Here is a 23,005-nt window from a genome sequence, read left to right as displayed (position 1 = left end):
ACCATATTTGGGGAGACACAGCACAACCCATAGCAAATGAAAACTAGAAGGACATAAAAATTGGTGGTAATCACTAGGTGGAAATATTTGGATGAGTCTATTTATAGGGTTAGTTTTTGGTTTGGTGTTTTTATGTTTTTGTTTTTTAAAACAGGGCTGTCCAATTCCCCCAGCCCCTTCTAGTCCAGACTGACCTTGTATTCATGATTCTCCTGCCTTAGGGCCTCAGACTCCCTACTGCTGGGATTGTAGGTATACACCACAATGTAAGGTAGAATTTGTTTGTTTGTTTGATTGATTTCTCTCTGTAGCTTTGGCTGTCCTGGAGCACTATGTAGACCAAGCTGACTTCAAACTCACAGAGATTCCCTTGCCTTTGCCTCCCAAGTGATTTATCTGTCTTTTAGTCCTATATTTGCTTATAATCTAAAACCCCCATACTTTTATTTTTGGAGTATTTGATTCTAGAACCAGGTGGTTTGGGGGCTTGAAAAGAATGTCCACTTTGAGCAGAAGTACTCTAGAGTCCCCTCATTTACTGCCATAGTGCCAGTGTACAGAGTCTTAGGTTTTAGGGAGCGATACCTCTGGTAAGATAGTAGCTTAATAGACTAACAATAACATTGAGTACCTGTCATTTAGCTCTAAATTTCTTGGGCATCCCTTTCAGTTCCCTTTCTTCATCAGGTATACATAGTGAATGGTTTCAGTTTAAACATTTCATCAGAGTTCTGTGAATAAGCTTGAGCCAGACAGAACAGTATGCTTTTCACTGATGTGACAAAAATTAATTTTAGGTTCTAAGCAGAATAAACTCTCCGACAAAAGAAAAAGGAACTCTGTGGACTCAGATCTGAAAAGCACAAAAGAATCTATCATACCAAAAGCAAAAGAGTCCTTCCTAGAGAAGCGTCCAGACACATCACATCAGAAGGAAAAGTTTATAAGACACATTGCACTGAAGACACCGGGTGGTGTTCTGCGCTTGGAAGACATAGCCAAGGAACCTGATGATGGAACAGAGCGTTCTTCTGCAGACTTGGCACCTTCACATTCTGGCCACCATTCTTCCAGGAGTAGTGACCAAGTCCACGCAGCAAGTACCAAAGAGACGAAAATACAGAAGCCCCACTTACCTTTACCTCAGGAAAAATCTGCAATTAAAAGAGCTAGCAACCTTCAGAAAAGTAAAACAGCTGGCTCTGTGCCATCAAAAGAGACAAAACTACCTTTACTTTCCCATGTTCCAAGTGCTGTTTCCTCTCGAGTACCGTTAAATGCTAAAAATTGCACTCTTCCAGTTCCTAAAAAGGATAAAGAGCGTTCCTCCTCTAAAGAACATTCTGGGCATTCTGCAGAATCCTCCAAACACAAGGAACACAAAGCAAAGACTATTAAGGCTGTTTCTAATGAATCTTCAGGGAAAAGTTCTGGGGGATCTTTGTATTCAGAGTACAGCCCTCCTACAGAGTCTCCCCCAGCTGCCTTGGAAGTTGTGCCAAGTGTCCCAAGCCCTGCAGCACCTTCAGATAAAGAGAGTTCAGGAAATTCTAATGCAGGTAGCAGTGCACTGACAAGGAAATTCAGGGGTGATTTTGATAGTGATGAAGAAATTTTAGGTTGCAACTTAGAGAGCGATGAGGAAGAAGAAACATTAAAATCACTGGAAGAAATAATGGCTTTAAACTTCAACCAGACTCCACCAGCTTCAGGAAAGCCTCCTGCCTTTTCCAAGGGCCTTAGGTCCCAGTCATCAGACTACATAGTAAGTAGTTCTGTGATAATTTGTCTTCACTTGATGGGGAAAAGATTAATTAAAGAAGATAGATTATTAACTTATTTTAAAACTCGGTGTTTACTACTACAACTCATCATTAGACTGACGTGGATATCATTTTCTCTTTTGGTTAATGAGTTCCCCATATCTTCAATTTTATTATTGTAAATCAGTGGTCTCCAAACTTTTTTGATCACATGTACTTTTTTATTGAAAGGAAACTTTAAGCATGTACGCCAATATAAATGTAACTTATAGATTCTATACATGTACCACTATAATACTGTGTACTTTTGGAATAAAGTATATACAAAAACAGAATTTAGAAGGAAAAAGAACAATTAAGTATGTTCCTATGGCAGTTACGTAGAAGTTACTATAGATTAAGTTCTACTGGAGTTTCTATAGAAGTTCCATATAAATAGAAGTTCTATTATTTTCTTCCTGCACCCCAATGGATCACCTTGCACACCCCCTGCTTTGGAGACCACTGCTGTAAATGAAGGTAGAGTGTAGAAATGTTGTTAATTGTGGTGTGCAATTTTATTTATAAAGTGCTTCATTCTATCTTGGGAGTAAACTGTATTAATTTTAAGATTTCTGTAAAGTTTGGTGGGGAAGGTATAATATTCCATGGTAACACCTAAAAATTAGTGGTAGTTTGATTTCACTAAAATAGAATGCAGAACCAAAGTCAGGGACGCCACAGAGCCCTTGGGTGTTTGCATTTAGATCCAGAGGTTAGCAGGGTTTTACAGGCAGTGTCCCTCCTAATGGATATTGGAATCAGATTGCAGTACAGAATACTAGATTTAAAGCATGATGGTGAAATTTTTCCTTTAAGAAGGGTATCATCCAGACTCAGGTTACTGATAGAAAATAGTCATTAGTACTTTGAATAACTTATTATCCCAGTTCTTCTACTAAGATAAGTTATAAAGTATTTGTTAAACTTTCTTTTTGTTTTAGGAATATTCTCAGAGTGGAACTTATACAAATACTTTAGAGCGTCTTGTAAAGGAGATGGAAGACACACAAAGGTTGGTTAAAATCATAATCTGTTAAATTTAACAAGCTGCTTTGCTTATGTGGTTGGCTTTATTTAACTTAAATGATAAATTAGTATATGTTGGGCTGGGGATTTAGCTCAAGTGGTAAGTGATTATCAAGCAAGTGCAAAGCCCTAACTTCTGGCTCCAGCACCAGAAATCCCAAGGGAACTAGAAGTTAACATGCATTTTATAGGAGTGCCTTTATTACAGTTCTCCAGTCAACTGTTGTAGAAATACGATGTGCTCTCTTATTCATGAGATATCAAAAGATAGAGACTTTACAGTATACCTTGTATTGCAGCATTATAAATTCCTTTTTGCTTGTTATAACAGTGTCTTAACTGATATCCTTGAGGAAAAGCATGGGTAGAACTTATTTTTATTGTGTGTGCACATGAAAGTGCTAGTGTGTGTTTGCTGTGGCCTGCGTGTGAACCTCTGACGACTCCTTCCATAGTGTTGAGGCAGCCTCCTCGGTGCTCTGTATGCCAGGCCAACTGACCATGAGCTCCAGGGAGTCTCCTGTCTCTGCCACCCATCTCCTTGTCGGCACACTGGGATTACAGACACTTAGGTTATGCATCCATTGCCGCCCGCGCCCCCCCCCCTTTTCTTTTCTTTTCTTTCTTTCTTTTTTTTTTTTTGAGATAAGAGTCTCACTGGGTAGCCCTGGCTGCCTTCAAATTTACAGAATTCTGCTTACCTCTGCCTACTGGGTTCTGGGATTAGGAGTGCGCAGTACCACGCCTGGCATATGCATCCAGCTTTTATGTGGGTTCTGAGAATTCAGACTCAGGTCCTGATGCTTGTGTGGTGAGCGCTTACTCAGCAGCCATCACCACAGCCCTCGTTCAGTTTAGTTTAGCACACTAACATCATTGTAGCCATCATCACCACCTCCTAGCTCCAGAATGTTCTTCGTCTTCTCAACTGAAACTCCATGTCAATTACCATTCGGCTCTTCCTCCCTGTCTTTGGCAAGCCACCATTTTTCTCTTTCTTCCTGTTTCTATGAAGTTGACTACTCTGGATATGTCATGTGAGATTATTTAGTAGTTTCCTTGTTAAATCAGGAATATTGTACTTAGCATAATGTCTTGTTTGTAGTGAAGATTGGGTTAGAATTTCCTTTTTAAGGTTAGCTACTAGGTCTTAAATACATGCCACATTTTATTCACTTATCCATTAATGAATGGTCACTTGGGCAGTATCCACTATTTGGCTGTTGTGGGAGGAAAAATGTTGTGATAATGTGTGTACCTCCTTTCGGGTATTTTGGGTCTATACCCACATGTGGACTTCGTGAATCATGAGGTGATTATTGGGATTTGGGAGAGCAACCACAGCATTTTACGTACCCGCCAGCATGAAGGAGGATTTCTTTTCTCCACATCTTCTCCAGCACTTGCTATTTTCTCTCACTTTTTTTTCTTTTTATAATAACCATCTTAAAGGGCACAGAATGTTTTCTCATTATGATTTTGATTGACATTTTAAATCTATTTTTAAATCTATTGTGTGATTGGCTTTTTTTTTTCCAAGACAGGGTTTCTCTGTCTGTCTGTGACTTTGGAACCTGACCTGGAACTAGCTCATGTAGACCAGGCTGGCCTCGAACTCACAGAGATCTGCCTGCCTCTGCCTCCCGAGTGCTGGGATTAAAGGCGTACGCCACCACCACCCGGCAGCACATTGGAACAATACAGAGAAGGTTAACACGGCTCCTGTGTAAGGATGACATACAGATCTATGAAGCTTTCCATAGTTTTTTAAAATTTAGCATCATTTAACTCTGAAAAAACTCAGTTTTCATATAACATGATATAAACTATTTTGAATAAGGAACCATTATTTTATTTATTTTTGGGGTTTGTTTGTTTGTTCATTTTGTTTTCTAGAGTCAGGGTTTCTCTATAGGTCTGACTGAAGCTTACTTTGTAGACCAGACTCACAGCGATCCCCTGCCTCTTCCTCCTGAGTGCTGGGATTAATGGTGTGTGCCTCCGCCACCACCACTGGCAGAAATAAAATTTGAAAAAAACATTTTTTTCCTGTTTACCAATTTCAAGCATTTTTGATACTGTTTTCTTGGGTTGGGGGAAGGGTTATTTGCTTAGGCATGATCTCCATATGTTGCTACGGCTGGCCACAAAGTTTGGATTCTTCTCCTAGTTTGCCCAAATTCTGGGTTTACAGGTGTATACACCATGCCCAACATTTAAGTATAAAATTTGAAACCAAGATAAACTGTACATTTATTCCTATATCATGTTACTCTTTGAAGGAATAGTTCAAAATGATAATAAGCAGCCCACTTTATGTACCTCTAAAAATTGAGGGTCATAATTTCCCTAATGAAATTTATGTGACCAGCTGAATATAGTGGCAGTTGTTGGGATTCAGGAACTTGGGAGACTAAGGCAAGAAGAGTGCCATGAGTTCAGTGCCTATCTCAGTGAATAAATGAGTAACAGCACTTGCTGCTGAGCTTGACATCCAGATTTCAGTCCCTGAGACTTACGGTTAAAGGAGAGGACTGACTGTTGAATTATCCTCCAGCCTATATACAAACCTAGTATGCATACACACATGCACATGTACACATGCAAATAAATGTAATTTTGTTTGTTTGGTTTTGGGTTTTTGACACAGGGTCTCACTATGTATTTCTAGATGTCCTGGAATTCACTATATACTTAGACTCACAGAGAGATCTTCCTGCCACAGCCTCTTGCATGCTGGGATTAAAGGCATGTGCCACTATGTCTGGCTTAAATATAATTTTAAAAATTAAGAAGTAAATAAAAATTTTAAACAGTGGACCTGGAGATAAGGATCACTGGCTAAGAATACTTGCTGCTCTTCCAACGGGACTGATTTTGTTTTTCAAAACCCATGTCTGGTAGCTCACAACCACCTTCAGGAACTCCAACACTCTCTTCTGGTCTCTATGGAAAAACACACACGGGTGGCACACATATATAAATTAAACTTTAAATTAAAAATTATGTGACTGGTTACAGACTTATTGCTAGTGTGAATAACATGCCTTATTTATTCAAAGACTACCATAAAACGAGCCTACAAAACTTCATTTAAAGTTTAGCCGACTGGAGTAGGTGAGATGGCTCAGTGGCCTTGAACTCATAGATCTAAGGACTGGGATTAAAGACATGAGCTACCCACTCCCAGTTTCAAAATCAATTTTAAGTCACTTTAAAAGTAAGTCTTAACTGCCTACATTATATAAAAGTTAATATATACAAGTCTCAAACTTGTTAAATATATAAATAACTATAGAAAAATTTCAGACATTTAGGTTAAAAGTTTTTGCCTCTGAATTTAGAGAAATGTTTAAAATTAAAATACATGTGGTGTTACACACCAGTAATAACACGTAAGTGGAGGGAGGCAGGAAGATCTCAAGGGTAAGGCCAGCCTAGGATATATCACAAGACCTAGATATGTACACACGTGTGCAGACACAATGGTAGTAGGAATATCTTTCTCAGACCAAAGACAGAAGTAACATTTGGTGTGATGATTGACCCATCAGTTGTGATAGAACAGTAAGTTTATTGATTGCTTATTTTCCTTTAGTCTCACCAAGAGTTCATGTTTAAGTGTGCCATAGTAAGTGCTCAGTGTTAGGTGTGGTGAAGATGACTGTGATGAAGACAAAAACCTAATTAACTGTATCAGGATGTTGGTCTGCAAGATGTCAATGAGTATTAAAGATTAGAGAAGATAATCAAATTTGATTATTATTTACCATTTTTCTTTTTCTGTTCTCTGGTTTGGACAGATCATTCTTAAATTTCTAGCTGTAAAGAAATATTCAAGGGGCTAGAAAGATGGCTCAGTGACTAAGAGTATTGGTTGCTCTTCCAGAGGACCCAGGTTTGATTCCCAGCACCCACATGATGGCTCACCATTTGTGACTCCAGTGCCAGGAGATCAACACCCTCTTCTGGCCTCTATGGGCACTGCGTGCACGTGATTCACAGACATGCATGTAGGCAAAACACATACCCATAAAGTAGCATTCTTGAAAATAGTATAATGTTTTGTGGAGATATGATTTACCCTGTATTCTAACAGAATTTGTTTAAAATAGAGTATATAGTAAGAGTTTTTGGTTGGGGTTACTTTTAGATAACAGCTAAAGTTATCTGGGTTTCTTTTGTGGTGTTTGTTTGTTTGTGGGTGGTCATTTGTTTGTTTGTTTGCTTGGTTTTACAAGACAGGGTTTCTTTGTGTACCCTTGACTGTCCTGGAACTAGCTCTGTAGACCAAGTGCCGGCTCTGGTTGTCTTTTTTAAAAAGTCATAAGACTGGCCTGGTGTGCATGCTTTTACTACCAGCACTCAGGAGGCAGAGGCAGGCAGATCTATAGAGAGAGTTCTAAGACTACATGGAGAGAACCAGTCTCAAAAATAAATAAATATAAATCATTTATTAGTACACTCTTTTAATTTTCAGGTTAGATGAACTGCAGAAGCAGCTACAGGAAGACATAAGACAAGGCCGGGGCATTAAATCTCCTATCAGAATTGGTGACCAGGACAGTACAGATGATGAGGATGGCCTCTTGGAAGAACACAGGTAGTGTCTTTTCACACCATCTATAAGCGTCTAATCCTATTAATCATTTTTTAATTTGACTTTTATGAAACAGCTGGGCCACTGATGGCTGGCTGCCCAGTGACTGAGATACACTTGGGTTTTGTTGGAAGGCAAACATTTAAACCAAGGCATGCAGGCAATGGTGGTACAAGCCTTTGGTTCCAGTACTTGGGAGGCAGAGGCAGGCAGATCTCTGGGTTCTAAGTTAGAGGCCAGCTTGATCCACAGAGTGAGTTCCAGGATAGCCAGACCTACACAGAGAAACCCTGTCTTGACAAACAAAAAAATAAATCAAATTTAAAATACCCCACAAGGTATATGATAAATCTTTATCAGTGGTGTTCACTGTGAGCTTCTCTGGACAAAACATTCTTTTTGAGACAGGGCTTTTCTGTGTTGCCTTCGCTGTCCTGTAGACTGGTCTGGCCTTGAACTCACAGAAATCTGCCTGCCTCTCTCTAGGGAGTATTGGGATCACAGGTGTGCTCCACTATTGCCCCACTGACTGCCTTTGTTTTTAAATACAAAACCATTTGTGTCCTAACTCTTCACTATTCAATGGTCTTTGTGTTTCAGGGAATTTCTAAAGAAATTTTCAGTTACAATTGATGCTATTCCTGATCATCATCCAGGTGAAGAAATATTTAATTTTCTCAATTCTGGAAAAATTTTCAATCAGTATACCTTAGATTTAAGAGACTCTGGTTTTATCGGAGAAAGTGCTGTGGAAAAGCTTATTCTCAAGTAAGTAAATCACAAACATTTCGGGTTTTTTTTTTTTTTTCTGTATAAAAAAATTGTTCTAAGGGCTGGAGAGATGGCTCATTGGTTAATTACACTTATTGTGGGGCGGTGGCGGTGCATGCCCTTAATCCCAGCACTCAGGAGGCAGAGGCTGGCAAATGGATCTCTGAGTTTAAGGCCAGCCTAGTCTACAGAGTGAGTTCCAGGATGGTCAGGGCTACATAGAGAAATCCTGTCTTGGAAAAGAAAAATAAAATGACACTGCTTTTGTAGACGACCCAGGCTCATGTGTGATGGCTCACAACTATCCATAACTCCAGTTCCAGGGAATCTGACAGGCTTCTGACCCTTGTGGGTATCAGGCATTTATGTGGTGCACATATATGCATGCAGGGCTATTAATCAGGGTTCTCTGAAGCATTCAACCTGTAGGTCTCAACCCCTCTAGGGCTGGAATGACCATTAGAAAATACAGATATTTGCATTATGATTTTTAACAGTAGCAAAATCACAGTTATGAAGTAGCAGCAGAAGAAGTAACAAAAGTAACTTTGTGGTTGGGGATCACCACAGCATGAGGAACTGTATTAAAGGGTCACAGCAGTAGGAAAGTTGAGAACTACTGCTCTAGAGGAACAGAATTCATAGACTTATCTTTATATATTGAAAGGGAACTTATTGCAGGCGGATCTCTGTAAGTTCGAGACCAGCCTGGTCTACAAGAGCTAGTTCCAGGACAGGCTCCAAAACCACAGAGAAACCCTGTCTCGAAAAACCAAAAAAAAAAAAGGGACCTTATTATGATTTACAGGCTGTGGTCCATCAAGGAAAGGTCTGAAAATCTAGTTGTTCATTCCACAAGGTTGGATGTATAATCTGGTCTTCAGTGTGTGCTGGAATCCAGAATAAGTAGCCTCTAATGCCAGTGAGTGAATGAACTTGCTAGGGAGATCGAGAGCCAGAGCAAGCAAGCAAAAAAGAGCAATAGCCTTCCTCCTTCCATGTCCTTTATATAGGCTGCCAGCAGAAGATGTGGCCCAGATTCCCACCTCAAAGATCCAGGTTAGAAATGGGTCTTCCCAAGCTACGCTGTGGTGGTGCACACCTTTAATCCCAGCACTCAGGAGACAGAGGCAGGTGTGAGTTCGAGGCCAGCCTGGTCTATAGAGCTAGTCCTAACACAGCCAGGATTACACAGAGAAACCTTGTCTCAAAAAAACAAAACAAAGGGGGGGGGGTGGGTATGGAGAATTTTACACTTAAAGTGACTTAATTTAAAAAAAAAAAAAAATCCCTCACATGTGTGCCCAGCCATTTGGGTTTTAGTTAATTCTAGCCAAAAATAACCATCACAGAAGCTAACACCCATACACATAAACTAAAATCTTTTCTTAAAAGTTGTTCTTAAAAGCTTCTGATTGGCTGGGACTAAGACTAAAGGTAGTGTACACCTTTAGTCCCAGCATTCGGGAGGCAGAGCAGATGGATCTCTGTGAGTTTGAGGCCAGCCTGGTCTACAGAATAAGTTCCAGGACAGGCTCCAAAGCTACACAGAGAAACCCTGTCTTTAAAAAAATAAAAATTAAAAAAAAAAAAAAGCTCTGGCTGGGGAACTAGTAGAAGAGCCTGCCTCTGCCTCCTGAGTGCTGGTATTAACACCACATCAACATGGATTTTTCTTTTTGTTTACAGTGCTAGAAGTAAAGCCAAAAGCTTAAAGCATGGTACATGGTTACTTTTTTGATCAGCTAAGATTAAAATGAATGTGTGATGGCTGGGCTGTAGCTCATTTGGTAGAGTGATTATGTCTCATATATATGGCCCTGGATTTGATCTTCAGCACCACATAAGTCAGAAGTAGTGGCACATGCTGCAGCAGGAAGACGGCATGTTTAGTCACCCTGAGCTACAAAGCAGGACCTTGTCTCCAAAAACATATTCCCAGTACCACAAAAGAAAGGTTTATCAATGACAAGAGTACTAACACGAGTCAGATTGTTTACTTCATGTAGGAAGTCCTGGCTCTGGTGTATTGTTTTTGCCATGTTTTTTCTCCACTTGTAGTATCTTATTAATAGTGCTGGCTTTCTGTTCAGATTCCCAGAAAGCACATACAACCTGTGCTTAATTTCTGCTGATTCAGTGAACTTTAGTTTGCCCAGCTAAAATTCAAAACAGGTACCACTGAGAACCGCAAAATACAGACCTTGGGGTGGACAACTCCTAGGATGGGCCGAATGCCTAGACTAGGATGATTGTCTTAGTGTGTGACATTTCAGGTGTAGAAACCATGTGGATTCTGGTGCCAAGTTTTGGGAAATTCATCCCTAAACTGACAAAAGCCCATGTCCTGAGACTGGTACCTTTGTCTGCAGAGGAGTGTGGAGTCCATTGACTGAGTCAGCTAGGCACCAGTCCAACTTATGTGTGAGCCTGCTCCATGTTAGTATTGAATCTGCCTTTGTTAACTGAGGTTTGCCTACTTGTTTCTCTGATCATATCAAATGTCTTTTGTGCTAAAAAGGTTTTGCCGTAGGTAACAGTCACTGATTTTCTGTTTCCAGATCAGGAAAAACAGATCAGATTTTTTTGACAACACAAGGCTTCCTTACCTCTGCATACCACTATGTCCAGTGTCCTGTACCTGTGTTAAAGTGGCTGTTTCGGGTAAGAGAATGTTTGGGGCTTATAATGGGTTCCTGCTGTATTTCCTATTAATAAACTTCAAGCCTGACAACCTGAGTTCAATTCCCAGGCCCCACATAGTGAAAAGAAAGAACCACCTCATGAAAGCTGTGCTCTGGCCTCCACATGGAGCATATGCGCACCCCCACACACACACACTAAATTAATGAATGAATAAATGAAATTAAAATTTTTTATTATTAAGCAGAAAAAATATTAAATTTAAGCAAAAAAAAATAGTGTATTACACCCGTAATTTCTGGATGCAATAAAACGAGGCAGGGAGAGCCATGTTCTCTCTTCATATATGTGTTTATGTGTGGTTACATACACGTGAGTGCAGGTTCCTGTAGATGCCAGAAGTGTCAGATCCTGTGGAGCTAAGCTGGCATTACTGGTGACTGTGAGTCATCAGACATAGGTACTAGGAACTTAATTCCAATTTTCTACAAGAGCACTCAGCCATATTAGCAATGTGTGTGTGTGTTTATGCAAATCCAACTGTTTCTCTTCCTTCTCCATTTAACACTTACATATTTATATATCTTTTTTTCTCTTTTTGTTTTTTTTGTTTGTTTTTTTGTTTCTCTGGTATTTTGAAACAGGGTTTCTCTGTCTCTTTGTATGGCTCTGACTGTTCTGGAACTAGCTCTGTAGACCAGACCAGCCTCAAACTGACAAGAGATCTACCTGCCTCTGCCTCCCAAATGTTGGATTAGGCATGCACCACCATGCCCAGCTATCTCTTCATTTTTGTTTTATTTAAGTGGTGTTGATTTTATGTATTGCTTTGGTATTCCTCTAGTTATGTTGGCCAGGAATGTAGATGTTTATTACTCTTGACATATCAAGAAGACAGTAATTCAGGATTTAATGCAGTATATTTTGACAGAGCTGCGAGGCCATTATTCTCCTTTCAAGGACAAGATTCATGTCACCTTTTTTCAGGCTATTAGAGTATTTTATTTTAATAAAATTCTGGATGTATAGAAAATAATAGAAGTAAACAGTTTTTAAGTATAAAGGGATATTTTTTTTTAATATTTATTTATTTATTATGTATACAATATTCTGTCTCTATGCCTGAAGGCCAGAAGAGGGTGCCAGACCTCTTTACAGATGGTTGTGAGCCACCATGTGGTTGCTGGGAATTGAACTCAGGACCTTTGGAAGAGCAGTCAGTGCTCTCAACCGCTGAGCCATCTTTCCAGCCCCCATAAAGGGATATTTTACACTATGCAAAAGTTTGCCTTACTGGCAGGGGAGATGTCTCAATACATAAAATCTTCCTGGATAAGCACAAGAGGCCTAAGTTCTTAGGACAAGTGTGCAAGCCAGGAGTGACAGCACATGTCTGCTGCTCCAGAGCTGGAAGTGGATACAGGGAAATCCTGGGGGCTCACTGGCCAGCTATTCTAGCTGAATCAAGCTTTAGGTTCAGCAAGAGACTCTTTCTCAAAAAGTAAAAAGAAGTGGGCTGGGCAAGATGTCTCATTCCGTAAGGGTGCTTGCCTCCAAGCCTGGCAACCTAGATGCAGTGTCTAGAACCCATATGGTAGGAGACAGCAGGCTCCAGAGGTTGTTCTCTGACCTCCGCTGGCTTGCTGTGACATACATTTGTTCCCTCCACACCCAGTAAGTGAAAGTCAGAGTCATACAGGAAGATAGCCAGTGTTGACCTTTGTTCTAATGGGGCCTGTGTGGGTGATTATGCCTTCATGTACATACACACAAAAATCTTGTCCTAAAAATCCAATCTTCGTTTAAAGACAGTCTTATTATGTAGCCCTTGCTGACCTGGAATTCACTATGTAGACCAGGCCTCCAACTCAAAGAGATCTATCTACCTTACCTGTTATTGGATGGCCTGGGAGAATGAGTCAGCAGTTTCAAGCACTGGCTGCTTTTGCGGAGGAGCCAGGTACTATTGGTATCAGAAAACTCCATTACATGTTGTCTTAGTTAGGGTTTCTAAGAGACCAGGACTGGCTTACAGTTCAGAGGTTTAGCCCATAATTGTCATGCTGGGGAGTATGGTGTTATGTAGACAGACTTGATGCTGGAGAGGTAGTTGAGTGTTCTACATCTGGATTGGCAGGCATCAGGAAGAGTGACCTTGGGCTGTCTTGGTCATCTGAAACCTCCAAGCCCAGCCCCAGTGACAAGCTTCTTCCAACAAGGCCATACCTCCTAATAGTGCCACTCCCTACGAGCCTATGAAGGCCATTTTCATTCACATGACCACACATATGAACTAAGATGTAGGGGAAACAGCATTTCTACTCTGGGTTTTGAGAGCATGTCAAGGAATCTTATGTTTGGCAAGAATTAGACATTCTAGAATACTCATGTTCAGTTTTTCCATGGGGTTGGTATTTTTTAGTGTCAGCTCTGCCAGGTACTGGATGAATAGCACATGAAGCCCACATTCTAACACGGAAAAAGTAGGGGGAAATGTGAGTGTACAGTAATTTATTTTTAAGGGTCAAGTATGGTGAAGAAAAGTTGAGAAGACTAAGATAGCTATGGAAAATATAAGAAAGAATTTTTGTTATTTTTTTAATGGAATGTGGTTAATAAAGTTTTTGTTTTGTTCTTTTAGTTTTTCGAGACAGGTTTTCTCTGTGTAGCCTTGGCTTCTGGAACTTGCTCTGTAGACCATGCTAGCCTTGAATTCAGTGATCCATCTGCCTCTGCCTCCCAAGTGCAGGGGTTTAACTACCCAGCTGTCCTGTCCTTGAAGGCAGCTAATACCTAGTTACTGTTCTTGTATCTCTGATGACAACTGAATATCTTCTTTTTTTTTTTTTTTTTTTTTTTTTTGGTTTTTCGAGACAGGGTCTCTCTGTGGTTTTGGAGCTTGTCCTGGAACTAGCTCTTGTAGACCAGGCTGGTCTCGAACCCACAGAGATCCGCCTGCCTCTGCCTCCCGAGTGCTGGGATTAAAGGCGTGCGCCACCACCGCCCGGCCTGAATATCTTCTTAAAGGTACCTTAGTTGGGCCTGGGAAGATGGCTTAGTGGGTAAAATGCTTCCTTCACAAGCATGAGGACATAAATTCAAATCCCAGCAGTCACATAAAAACTGTGCACATTGTAATCCCAGCAGTGCCATGGAGAGGGTAGGGGCCAGTAAAGCAGGGAAGGGGAGTTGCTGACTGCCCAATCTAGGAGAAATAGTGCACTCCAGGTTCAGTGAGAGACCCTATGGTCTGTCTTTAGGCTTATTTGAGCCTGAGCAACATGAGACCCTGTTTGAAAAATCAATTATTAGTGAATGCTGTTTCATGAGTGTGGGTGCAGTGTGACCATACACCTCTCCTGTCTCTTCTCTACTGTGGTAGGGTGATCCCCTAAAACCCTAAGCCAAGAAAAGTCCTTCCTCCCTTATAAAGAACAGTTAGAGAGTGACTAGGTATGGTAGTGCCACCCATACACCTAGCACTTAGGAGATAGAAACAAGAGGATCAAAAGTTAAGGTCAGTTTTAGATACATAGCTAAAATACATAGATACATCTGGGGCTACTTAAGATTCAGATTCAAGTCCTCTCCCTAATTAAAAATGTATGACTGTATTATTTATTTTTAACTTTAATAGCTAATTTGTAATTTGATTTTCCCATGTCTGTGCTTAAATTTAGAGGTCAGGGATCAACCTTGGGTGTTTTTTCCTAAGCACCACCCACTTTGTTCTTTGAGAAAAAGGGTCTCTTATTGGCCTGGACTTGCTGTGTAAGCTAGGCTACATGGCTAATGTCTTCATTAGGGTTTTATTGCTGTGATGAGGCATCATGACCACAGCAACTCTTATAAAGGAAAATATTTAATTGAGGTTAACTTATAGTTCAGAACTTTAATCCATTATCATCATGGTGGGAAATGTGGCCACACAGGTTGGAGGAGCTGAGAATTCTATGTCTGGATCAGCAGGCAGCAGGAGGAGAGAGTGACACTGGGCCTGGCTTGAGCTTCTAAAACCTCAAAGCTGGGGACTGGAGAGATGGCTCAGTGGTTAAAAGTATTGCCTACTCTTCCAAAGGTCCTGAGTTCAATTCCCAGCAACCACATGGTGGCTCACAACCATCTGTAATGGTGTCTGGTGCCCTCTTCTGGCCTGCAGACATACAGACAGAATATTGTATACATAGTAAATAAATAAATATTTTTTTTAAAAAAATAAAACCTCAAAGCCTATACCCAGTATCAAACTTTCTCCTTCAAGGCCACACCTATAAGGGCCATTTTCATTTAAATCACCATATCCAGCAAGCCCCAGGAATTCACCTCTCTGCCTCATTAGCATTGTGATTAGATGGGTTGTTTTTTTTTTTTTTTTTTTGTAGTTCTCAGATCTGAAAATGTTTTTATTTAGAAAATGGACTTCAGGAAGGTTAAAAAGCAACACCAGAGGGCACAGGTGCAGAACTGTATGTATGCAGTCATTCAAAGCATTCAAGTAGGAATATGGCAATATAAATATCCAAAAAGCATCGCTTAGGTCTTCAAAACAAAGTGTGTAAGTAATTCCTAACTAGGGAGCAGAGCGTTTCCTAGACGGGAGAAACAGTTAACATCAAAGTCTTGAAAGCCTTTTCCTGGGTTAATTACATGTAGACAGTCTGCCTTTGATCAAACTCCTTGAAACATGGATAAAGGTATTACACAGGTCCACTGTTAACACAGACAACATGTTGCAAATTACTTGTGGTATAATGTGTTCCAACAAAGCTTAGAAAACAAAGTTGAGTTGGCTTTGGACTAGTTTAATAATCATCTCCTCTGCTGACGACTTCTTTACAAGTTGGACGCAACAGTATGGTGTGTTCAAACTGTGCTGTGTACGACCCTTTGATGTCACACAGTGGTGGATATGGATCTACTATGCCCAAGTCACACAGATTCTTCAGAGCCATTAAGTATTTACTTTCACCCAACCAATCCAGCCATCTCCGGCAGAAGGCAAGGGTGCCAAAGTTTTCATTGATGACATTTAATAGATGTTTTGTTCTCGGAAGCCTTATTGGCACATGTCCCACATCAAAGTTTTTCATGTAGTGTGAACATTCCATGTCGTCATGAACAACACCCTTTCCTGTGCTACCAAAGGTCTCAATGGCATACACCTCTCCTTCCTCCATTCTTGTAGCCTCCCCTCCTTTCACAATGGGCACCGTTTTCCCAGCGTGTATTCTATAAGGTCCAATTGAATGTCCATTTAGATTACGGATGGGTTTCACTTGAAAAGTCTTCCCATCTAGTTCTATTTCATAGGACTCCATAACTTCTTGAATGGCTTCACCAACATCACAGAGACGAACATCAATCCCAGCACACTTTATTCCAGTATTAGTAGCGTCTTTTACAGCTTTTAATAATATATCATACTTGGGATTAAAAGTAACAATAAAAGCACAATCAATTATTCTACCACTAATATGTGTCCCAAAGTCTATCTTACAGATGTCGTCATACTATAGGACTGTCGTGTCACCAGCGTTGGGAGTGTAATGAGCAGCACAGTTGTTGAGAGAACGCCCAGTGGGAAATGCCAGGCCTGCATTTAGCCCATTCTCTTTTATTAGCTTTCGAGAACAGTCTTCCAACTTCTCACAGATCCCAGGCTTGATCCAGCTCATAACATATTTTCTAACTTGTCGATGTGCTTCTGCAGCATCTCGGAAGTCATTCCAAATCTCTTCCTGATCTAATGCTTTTTTTTCTTCACTTGTAGTTCTCCAAGCAGCTGTTCGCCCATCTTGGGTGGGTGGGTATTCACACTCTTGTCCTTTGGGAAACACACCATTGGGATACAGGTCACATATTGGAACTGAGGGAGGATCTGTTTGAACTTTTGGTCCTTTCTTCTTCTTTTTCTTCTTCTTCTTCCCAGTTGCACCATCACCATCTCCATCTTCATCATCATCATCATCATCTCTCTCTCTTTCTCATCCAATGCTTGTCTTTCCAATTGTCCTGCTACTTCGTCCAGGGAGGCGGCTTCTTTATCAGGTTCTTGTTGCACGGCTGACACGGCCCCTTTGCCCTTCTTCTTCCGCCTCTTCTTCTTGGCAGCTTCCTCGGCCGTGCTGGAGGCTCCCTTCTCCCGGTCGTCTGGATCGAGGTCACCATTCAGGTGGCTCCCGAAGGACGCGGCCTCCTCCGCGCCCGCCATGTTGCCCGAGAGAGAGAGAGAGAGAGAGAGAGAGAGAGAGAGAGAGAGAGAGCGCGATGGAGTGAGCAGATTTTTTTTTTTTTTTTTTTTTTTTTAAAAATAGGTTCTGGCAATTGACCTCAGGTCCTCTTCTTGCATAGGAAACATTTTACCAACTAAACTGTCTTCCAGCCCTGTGTGATTTTTACCTATGATCTTAGGAGCAGTGTCTTTATGGTTTGGGGAGTGGGAGTTAAAGGGTATGTGTGTATGTGCATGCGTGCACTCACTCATGTGTTGGCTAGGAGTTGACATGGGTGTCCTCAGTTGCTCTCCATTTTGTTTTTGAGACAGAGTTTTGTGCTGAATCTGGAGCTCACTTATTGGCTAGACTGGGTGACCAGCGAGCTCCAGAATCCTTGTGTCTCAGTTTCCCAAAGCTGGGAATTACAAATGCATGCCACCCCGCTGGAGAGATGGCTCAGTGGTTAAGAGCAGCAGCTGCTCTTCCATAGGACCTAGATTAAATTCCCAGCACCTACATGGCAGCACACAACTATCTAAACTCCAGTTCCCGGGGATCTGATGCCCTCCTTTGGCCTCCATGGGAACTGTATGTATGTGGTCCACAGACAGACAGGCAAAGCAGGTATACACATAAAAGTAACAAATAAAATATAAAACAAAAAAAGCAAATGAATAACACTATGCTTGGATCTGTTTGTATTTTGAGATGAGGTCTTACTACTTAGCCCTAGATATTATGGACTGCTCTATAAGACCAGTCTGGCTTCAAACTCAAGAGAGATCTGCCTGCCTTTGCCTCCCAAATTCTGGGATTAAAGATGTTCACTACCATACCCAACCGTACTTGGTTTTTGTTTTTGTTTTTTAAGATTTTTTTTTTTATTAATGATGTATACAGTGTTCTGTTTGCATGTATCTCTGCCCGCCAGAAGAGGGTACCAGATCTCATTACAGATGGAACCTCTGGAAGAACAGCTAGTGCTCTTAACATCTGAGCCATCTCTCCAGACCTGTACTTGGGTTTTAGGTGTGTACTAAGGCTAGAACTCAGGTCCTCACACTTGTTCACCAACACTTCAACAACTAAGTCATCTTTCCAGCCCTCCTTTATGTTTTGTTTGGAGTGGTGCTACATACAGAAAAGTGACTTCTAGTTTCAAATGCTATTTACCTAATTACAAGTAGAAGTTGTAAAACTAAAAAGCAGGGGGCTGGAGAGATGGCTCAGAGGTTAAGAGCATTGCCTGCTCTTCCAAAGGTCCTGAGTTCAATTCCCAGCAACCACATGGTGGCTCACAACCACCTGTAATGGGGTCTGGTGCCCTCTTCTGGCCTGCAGACATACACACAGAAAGAATATTGTATACATAATAAATGTTTTTTTATAAAAACATTCTTTGTATCACCATACTTAAAATAGCTTTAAATGAGCCTAGCATATACTAAACTCATGTTTCCTTTCTAACACTTGGTTATGTTTTTGACAGATGATGTCAGTTCACACAAATTGTATTGTGTCGGTACAGATTTTAAGTACATTGATGGAAATAACCATTAGAAATGGTGAGTACATAAACTAATTTGTAGTATGTGCTATTGCTTATTACATATTGCTTAATGTTAGAATTGTGTTTTTGTTTGTTTTGATTTTTGCTGATCCTGGATATTAAATGTGGAGCCTCATAAATGCTAAACAAGTACTCCACCTGACCTATAGTCCTAGCTCTAAAATTGCTTTTTTGTAAATTTATTTTTATTTTATGTGCATTGGTGTTTTGCCATGGGTGTTGGGTCCCTTGGAACTAGAATTCTAGTTATGAGCTGCCATTGTGGATGCTGGAAATTGAACCTAGGCCCTCTGGAAAAACAGTCAGTGCTCTTAACCTCTGAACCATCTCTCCAGCTCCATAATCACACATCTTTAAAAAAAAAAAAAGAAAGAAAGAAATGAAATACCAGTCAAAAACAAGTGTCTGATTTTCTATGTTCTTTGAGGAAACAGATCCCAGATCTTACCGATGACAACCCTTAATATTTAACACATGAGTTATTTTATAGGGTCAGTAGAAATGTTTGGAAACTTTTCTATGCGTTAGAGCACCCAATTAAAAAATATTATTACTAGCCGGGCGGTGGTGGCGCACGCCTTTAATCCCAGCACTCGGGAGGCAGAGGCAGGCGGATCTCTGTGAGTTCGAGACCAGCCTGGTCTACAGAGCTAGTTCCAGGACAGGCTCCAAAGCCACAGCGAAACCCTGTCTCGAAAAACCAAAAAAAAAAAAAAAAAAATTATTATTTAGGCTTAGTTATTGTTATTGTTATACATAGTCTCATATAGCTGAGGCTATCTCAAACTAACTTTGTAACCTGGGCTGGCCTTGAACTCTTGATCCTCCTACCTCAACCTTCTGAGTGATGGGATTACAAGCATAAACCCCTAGGCTCAGATTTAACCAGTTGATTTTAGTTTGCTTACGAATTAACAACAGTATGTGTTAATAGTGACCTAAGGCAGATTGAAACCATCTGTTGTGTGAGTGTTGCTTTTTTGCCTTTGAAAGCCCTCTTAATACAAGAAGAATTGTGATTCAGCCAATCACTTATTTGAGGGATAAAGACTATAAGGCTACTGAATATGATAAAGTATTCTAGTGTTAATGGTAGTTAGGATTTTAACCAGTGTTGTGTCCAATCATTTCAAAACGTGTTACTTGCGTATGACTTACACTCTGATGGATCACTCAGGTATTTCCTTTGTATTATTTAGTTCACATGATCTGGTGAATTATACTGTCTATGATGTACCTTGTTATTGTTATATGTAATGGCATTATATGTAATGGCATATTGTTAACATGCCATTAGCAGCTGTCATTTCTGTGAAATCATTGTCATAAGAACCACTATGGTAACAAATGCCTGTAATCTTAGCATAGGCATTTGAGACTCTTGTCTCAAAAAAAAAAAAAAGAGCGAAAGAAGAAAAAAATGGCAATCATCTGCTTCACAGGAGGACTGTCACAGGCAGACTGTCACTTTGAAATGTTCCTTTGTGCAATAGTATTTTGAGTTGACATAATTTCTTGTTTTACCCAGATACTTTCAGTGACTCACCAGTTTGGCCCTGGATCCCATCGTTGTCTGACATAGCAGCTGTGTTTTTAAACATGGGCATTGCCTTTGGATCTTTGTTTCCTCTGGAGACTCTTCAGCCAGATTTTAATGAAGACAATCTAATGTAAGTTTTCTTCTCATAGTAAATACCAAAAGATCTTTTGGGGTTTTTTGAGACAGTATCTTACTCTAGCCCTGCCTAGCCTGGAGTTAGCCACGTAAAATGTAAAATGTGCTGGCTGGTCTTGAACTAACAGAACTCACCTGTTTCTGCCTCCCCAGTGCTGGAATTAAAGGCAAGCACTACCTCACTGTGCTCTAAAAGGAATTTGTTAATGGTCATCTTCCATTGTCATTATAATTGATTTAATGTATTCATTCTTGACATAAATTCAAAGCTGAAATCAGTCTGGAAATACTTGCTTTTTTTAAAGGTTTTGTTTGTTTGTTTTTCAAGTTTCTGTGTAGCCTTGAAACCTGTCCTGGAACTAGCTCTGTAGACCAGACTGGCCTTGAACTCACAGAGATCTGCTTTCCTCTGCCATCCAGCTACTTACATTCTTAATATCTGCCCTGATCTAAAACTGGTCATCTTTTTAATGGTGAAATAATAGAAACACTCCTATATAAAGAGTTTTTAAGTCTTCTCATTATTATTTAACATTGTTTTACCGGGCCAACAAGATGGTTGATCAAGTAAAAGCACTTCCCATGCAAGCCAGATAACTTCACCTCAGTTCTGTCTTTGATACACATGATAGAAAGAAATAATTTGACTCCCAAAAGTTGTTCTCGGACCTCTAACCTGGGGCCTTGGCACCTACACCCAAATCACATGCTACCTACCCACCTCTATACCTAACCCCACCTTCAATAAATTTAATTTTTTAAAAATGTTATGCATATTTATTGAGCAAACAGACAAGAAGGGGGAAACCATAAAATTTGAAAAGAACTTGATAAAAAAAATAATTTGATAAATGATTCAGACTATGCATAAAGGCCTAAGAATCAACTGAGAGACTCTGACAAAAAGATTTGGTATGGATGCTGGGGAGTAAAGTTTATAGAGAGAAGCCGATAACCTTCAGGTATATGATGAGGAACCACTTTAAAAGTATGCCAAAAGGAAGGAGTTTATGACATCTAGAAAATAAACCTACGTAGGAATGTGTGCATATGAATTACTAAAGCAAACAAAGCCTACTGTGTGTTCTAACAAGGACTTCTAGCCTAGGTATTCAGATATAGGACTAAATGTCAACAGGATTTGAGGGAATAGGAAGGGTTGGAGGATCATACAACTGATTCAGAATTCATAAAAATCAGAAATATGAGGCAAAACTGGCCATAATTATAGAAGAGGAAAAGATGGTTTTATGTGTACAGCCTCCATAAAAGGAAATGGGAATATGATCACTATTTTGAAGTCTTAATGGCAATGATTTTTTTTCTTATTTATCTGTGTTTACAACTTTATGCCAAAAGAGGACATCAGATCCCATTACAGATGGTTATGAGCCACCTTGTGGTTGTTGGTAATTGAACTCAGGTCCTCTGGAAGGGCAACCAGTGCTCTTAACTGCTGAGCCATCTCTCCAGCCCCAGCAATGATTATTTTAAGTAATGTCAAAGAAAATCTTCAAAATTGCGAAGTTGGGGGACATGGTAGAAGCACAAGTGAGAGCAAGGCGGCCTGGTCACAGACAAGGGCTTGATTTCAAGTATGAAAGATAAACATCAATAACACACTGCAGAATGGGCAAAAGAAATAGCAACCCAATTGCAGAGAAAAGAATTAAAAGTAATTCTTAAATTTCGAGCACATATTCATCTTGGTTTGTAGTATGAAAAGCTGTGGGCTGTGTCCCTCTGCCCGGCTAGCTTAACCCCTGAAATAACCATACGGAAATTGTATTAATTAAATTACTGCCTGGCCCATTATTTGTAGCCTCTTATTGGCTAACTCTCACATCTTGATTAACTCATTTCTATTAATGTGTATTGCCACTTGACTGTGGCTTACCGGCAAGAGTCCAACCAGCGTCCATCTCCTGAAGGAGAATCTTGGCATCTGCCACACTTCCCTTCTTCCCAGCATTCTGTTCTGTCTACTCCGCCCACTTAAGGGCTGCCCTATCAAAAGGCCAAGGCAGTTTTCTTTATTCAACCAATGAAAGCAACACAGAGAAAGACGACCCTCCTACACCATTGGTTCATAAAAAAAATATGAATTGTTATAACATGGTGCATCCAAAACCAAATTCTCTTCTACAATTCTCTTTTCACTGTAACTGGACCCCTTGTTACCTGTGTATACTTCATATCAGAAAATATGCTGAATAGCAAAAATTTAAACATACTCTGATACTCTAAATAGAAGAAACAATGCCTTCCTAGTCTATCAAAAAATCCTTTTATATTATTAGAGCGTTCTGTTTGTGTTTTGAAGCAGTAGCTCTAGCTGTCCTGAATTTGAACTCCTGCTTCTGCCTTCTAAGTTATGGGATTGCAGGTATGTGCCGCCACACCCAGCCAGCTAAATATCTCCTACCACCACCCCACCACCACCCCAAAACAGGGTTTCATTTTGTGGGCTCTGGCTGTCCTGGAACTTGTGTAGACCAGGCTGGCCTTGAAATCACAAGAATTCCACCTGCCTCTGCCTCCCAAGTGCTGGGATCAAAAACATGCACCATCACCACACCAAGCTATGTACACAATTAAAAATACCACATACTTCTGGATGATATAAATAGTTAAGGGGCTAGAGAGATGGCTTAGCAGTTAAGAGTTTGTGCTGCTCTTGCAGAGGATCCAAGTTTGGTT

At 40.4% G+C, this 23,005-nt stretch overlaps 2 protein-coding genes and 1 pseudogene across 4 annotated transcripts in view; 2 read left to right on the top strand and 1 right to left on the bottom strand.

Annotated features, from left to right (window-relative positions):
- The window catches only part of Slf2 (SMC5-SMC6 complex localization factor 2), a 55,021-nt gene that overhangs the window by 9,271 nt on the left and 22,745 nt on the right, over positions 1 to 23,005 (top strand). For 2 of the 3 annotated variants that reach the window (XM_041661050.1, XM_041661051.1), the window contains exons 5-11: positions 798 to 1,765; positions 2,747 to 2,817; positions 7,312 to 7,434; positions 8,032 to 8,199; positions 10,764 to 10,866; positions 18,550 to 18,625; positions 20,159 to 20,300. In XM_041661050.1, the coding sequence (XP_041516984.1) occupies positions 798 to 1,765; positions 2,747 to 2,817; positions 7,312 to 7,434; positions 8,032 to 8,199; positions 10,764 to 10,866; positions 18,550 to 18,625; positions 20,159 to 20,300 (1,651 nt within the window). Of the gene's footprint in view, positions 1 to 797; positions 1,766 to 2,225; positions 2,283 to 2,746; positions 2,818 to 7,311; positions 7,435 to 8,031; positions 8,200 to 10,763; positions 10,867 to 18,549; positions 18,626 to 20,158; positions 20,301 to 23,005 lie in introns of those variants that run through there. The other variant, XM_041661052.1, reaches the window with a different exon arrangement.
- LOC121454822 lies at positions 4,500 to 4,598 on the top strand (annotated as a pseudogene).
- LOC121453962 (methionine aminopeptidase 2-like) lies at positions 15,231 to 17,056 on the bottom strand. The gene is given in 2 exon segments (XM_041661053.1): positions 15,231 to 16,823; positions 16,826 to 17,056. Coding segments are annotated over 2 exon segments (1,407 nt in total). The 3' UTR covers positions 15,231 to 15,647.

This window comes from Microtus oregoni, unplaced genomic scaffold, assembly GCF_018167655.1.
Source record: "Microtus oregoni isolate MIOR12 unplaced genomic scaffold, Mior012 000012F_ref0000307, whole genome shotgun sequence".
Classification (NCBI taxonomy): domain Eukaryota; kingdom Metazoa; phylum Chordata; class Mammalia; order Rodentia; family Cricetidae; genus Microtus; species Microtus oregoni.
Note: the sequence above shows the minus strand (reverse complement) of the source record. Positions and strands in the feature narration are given on the sequence as shown.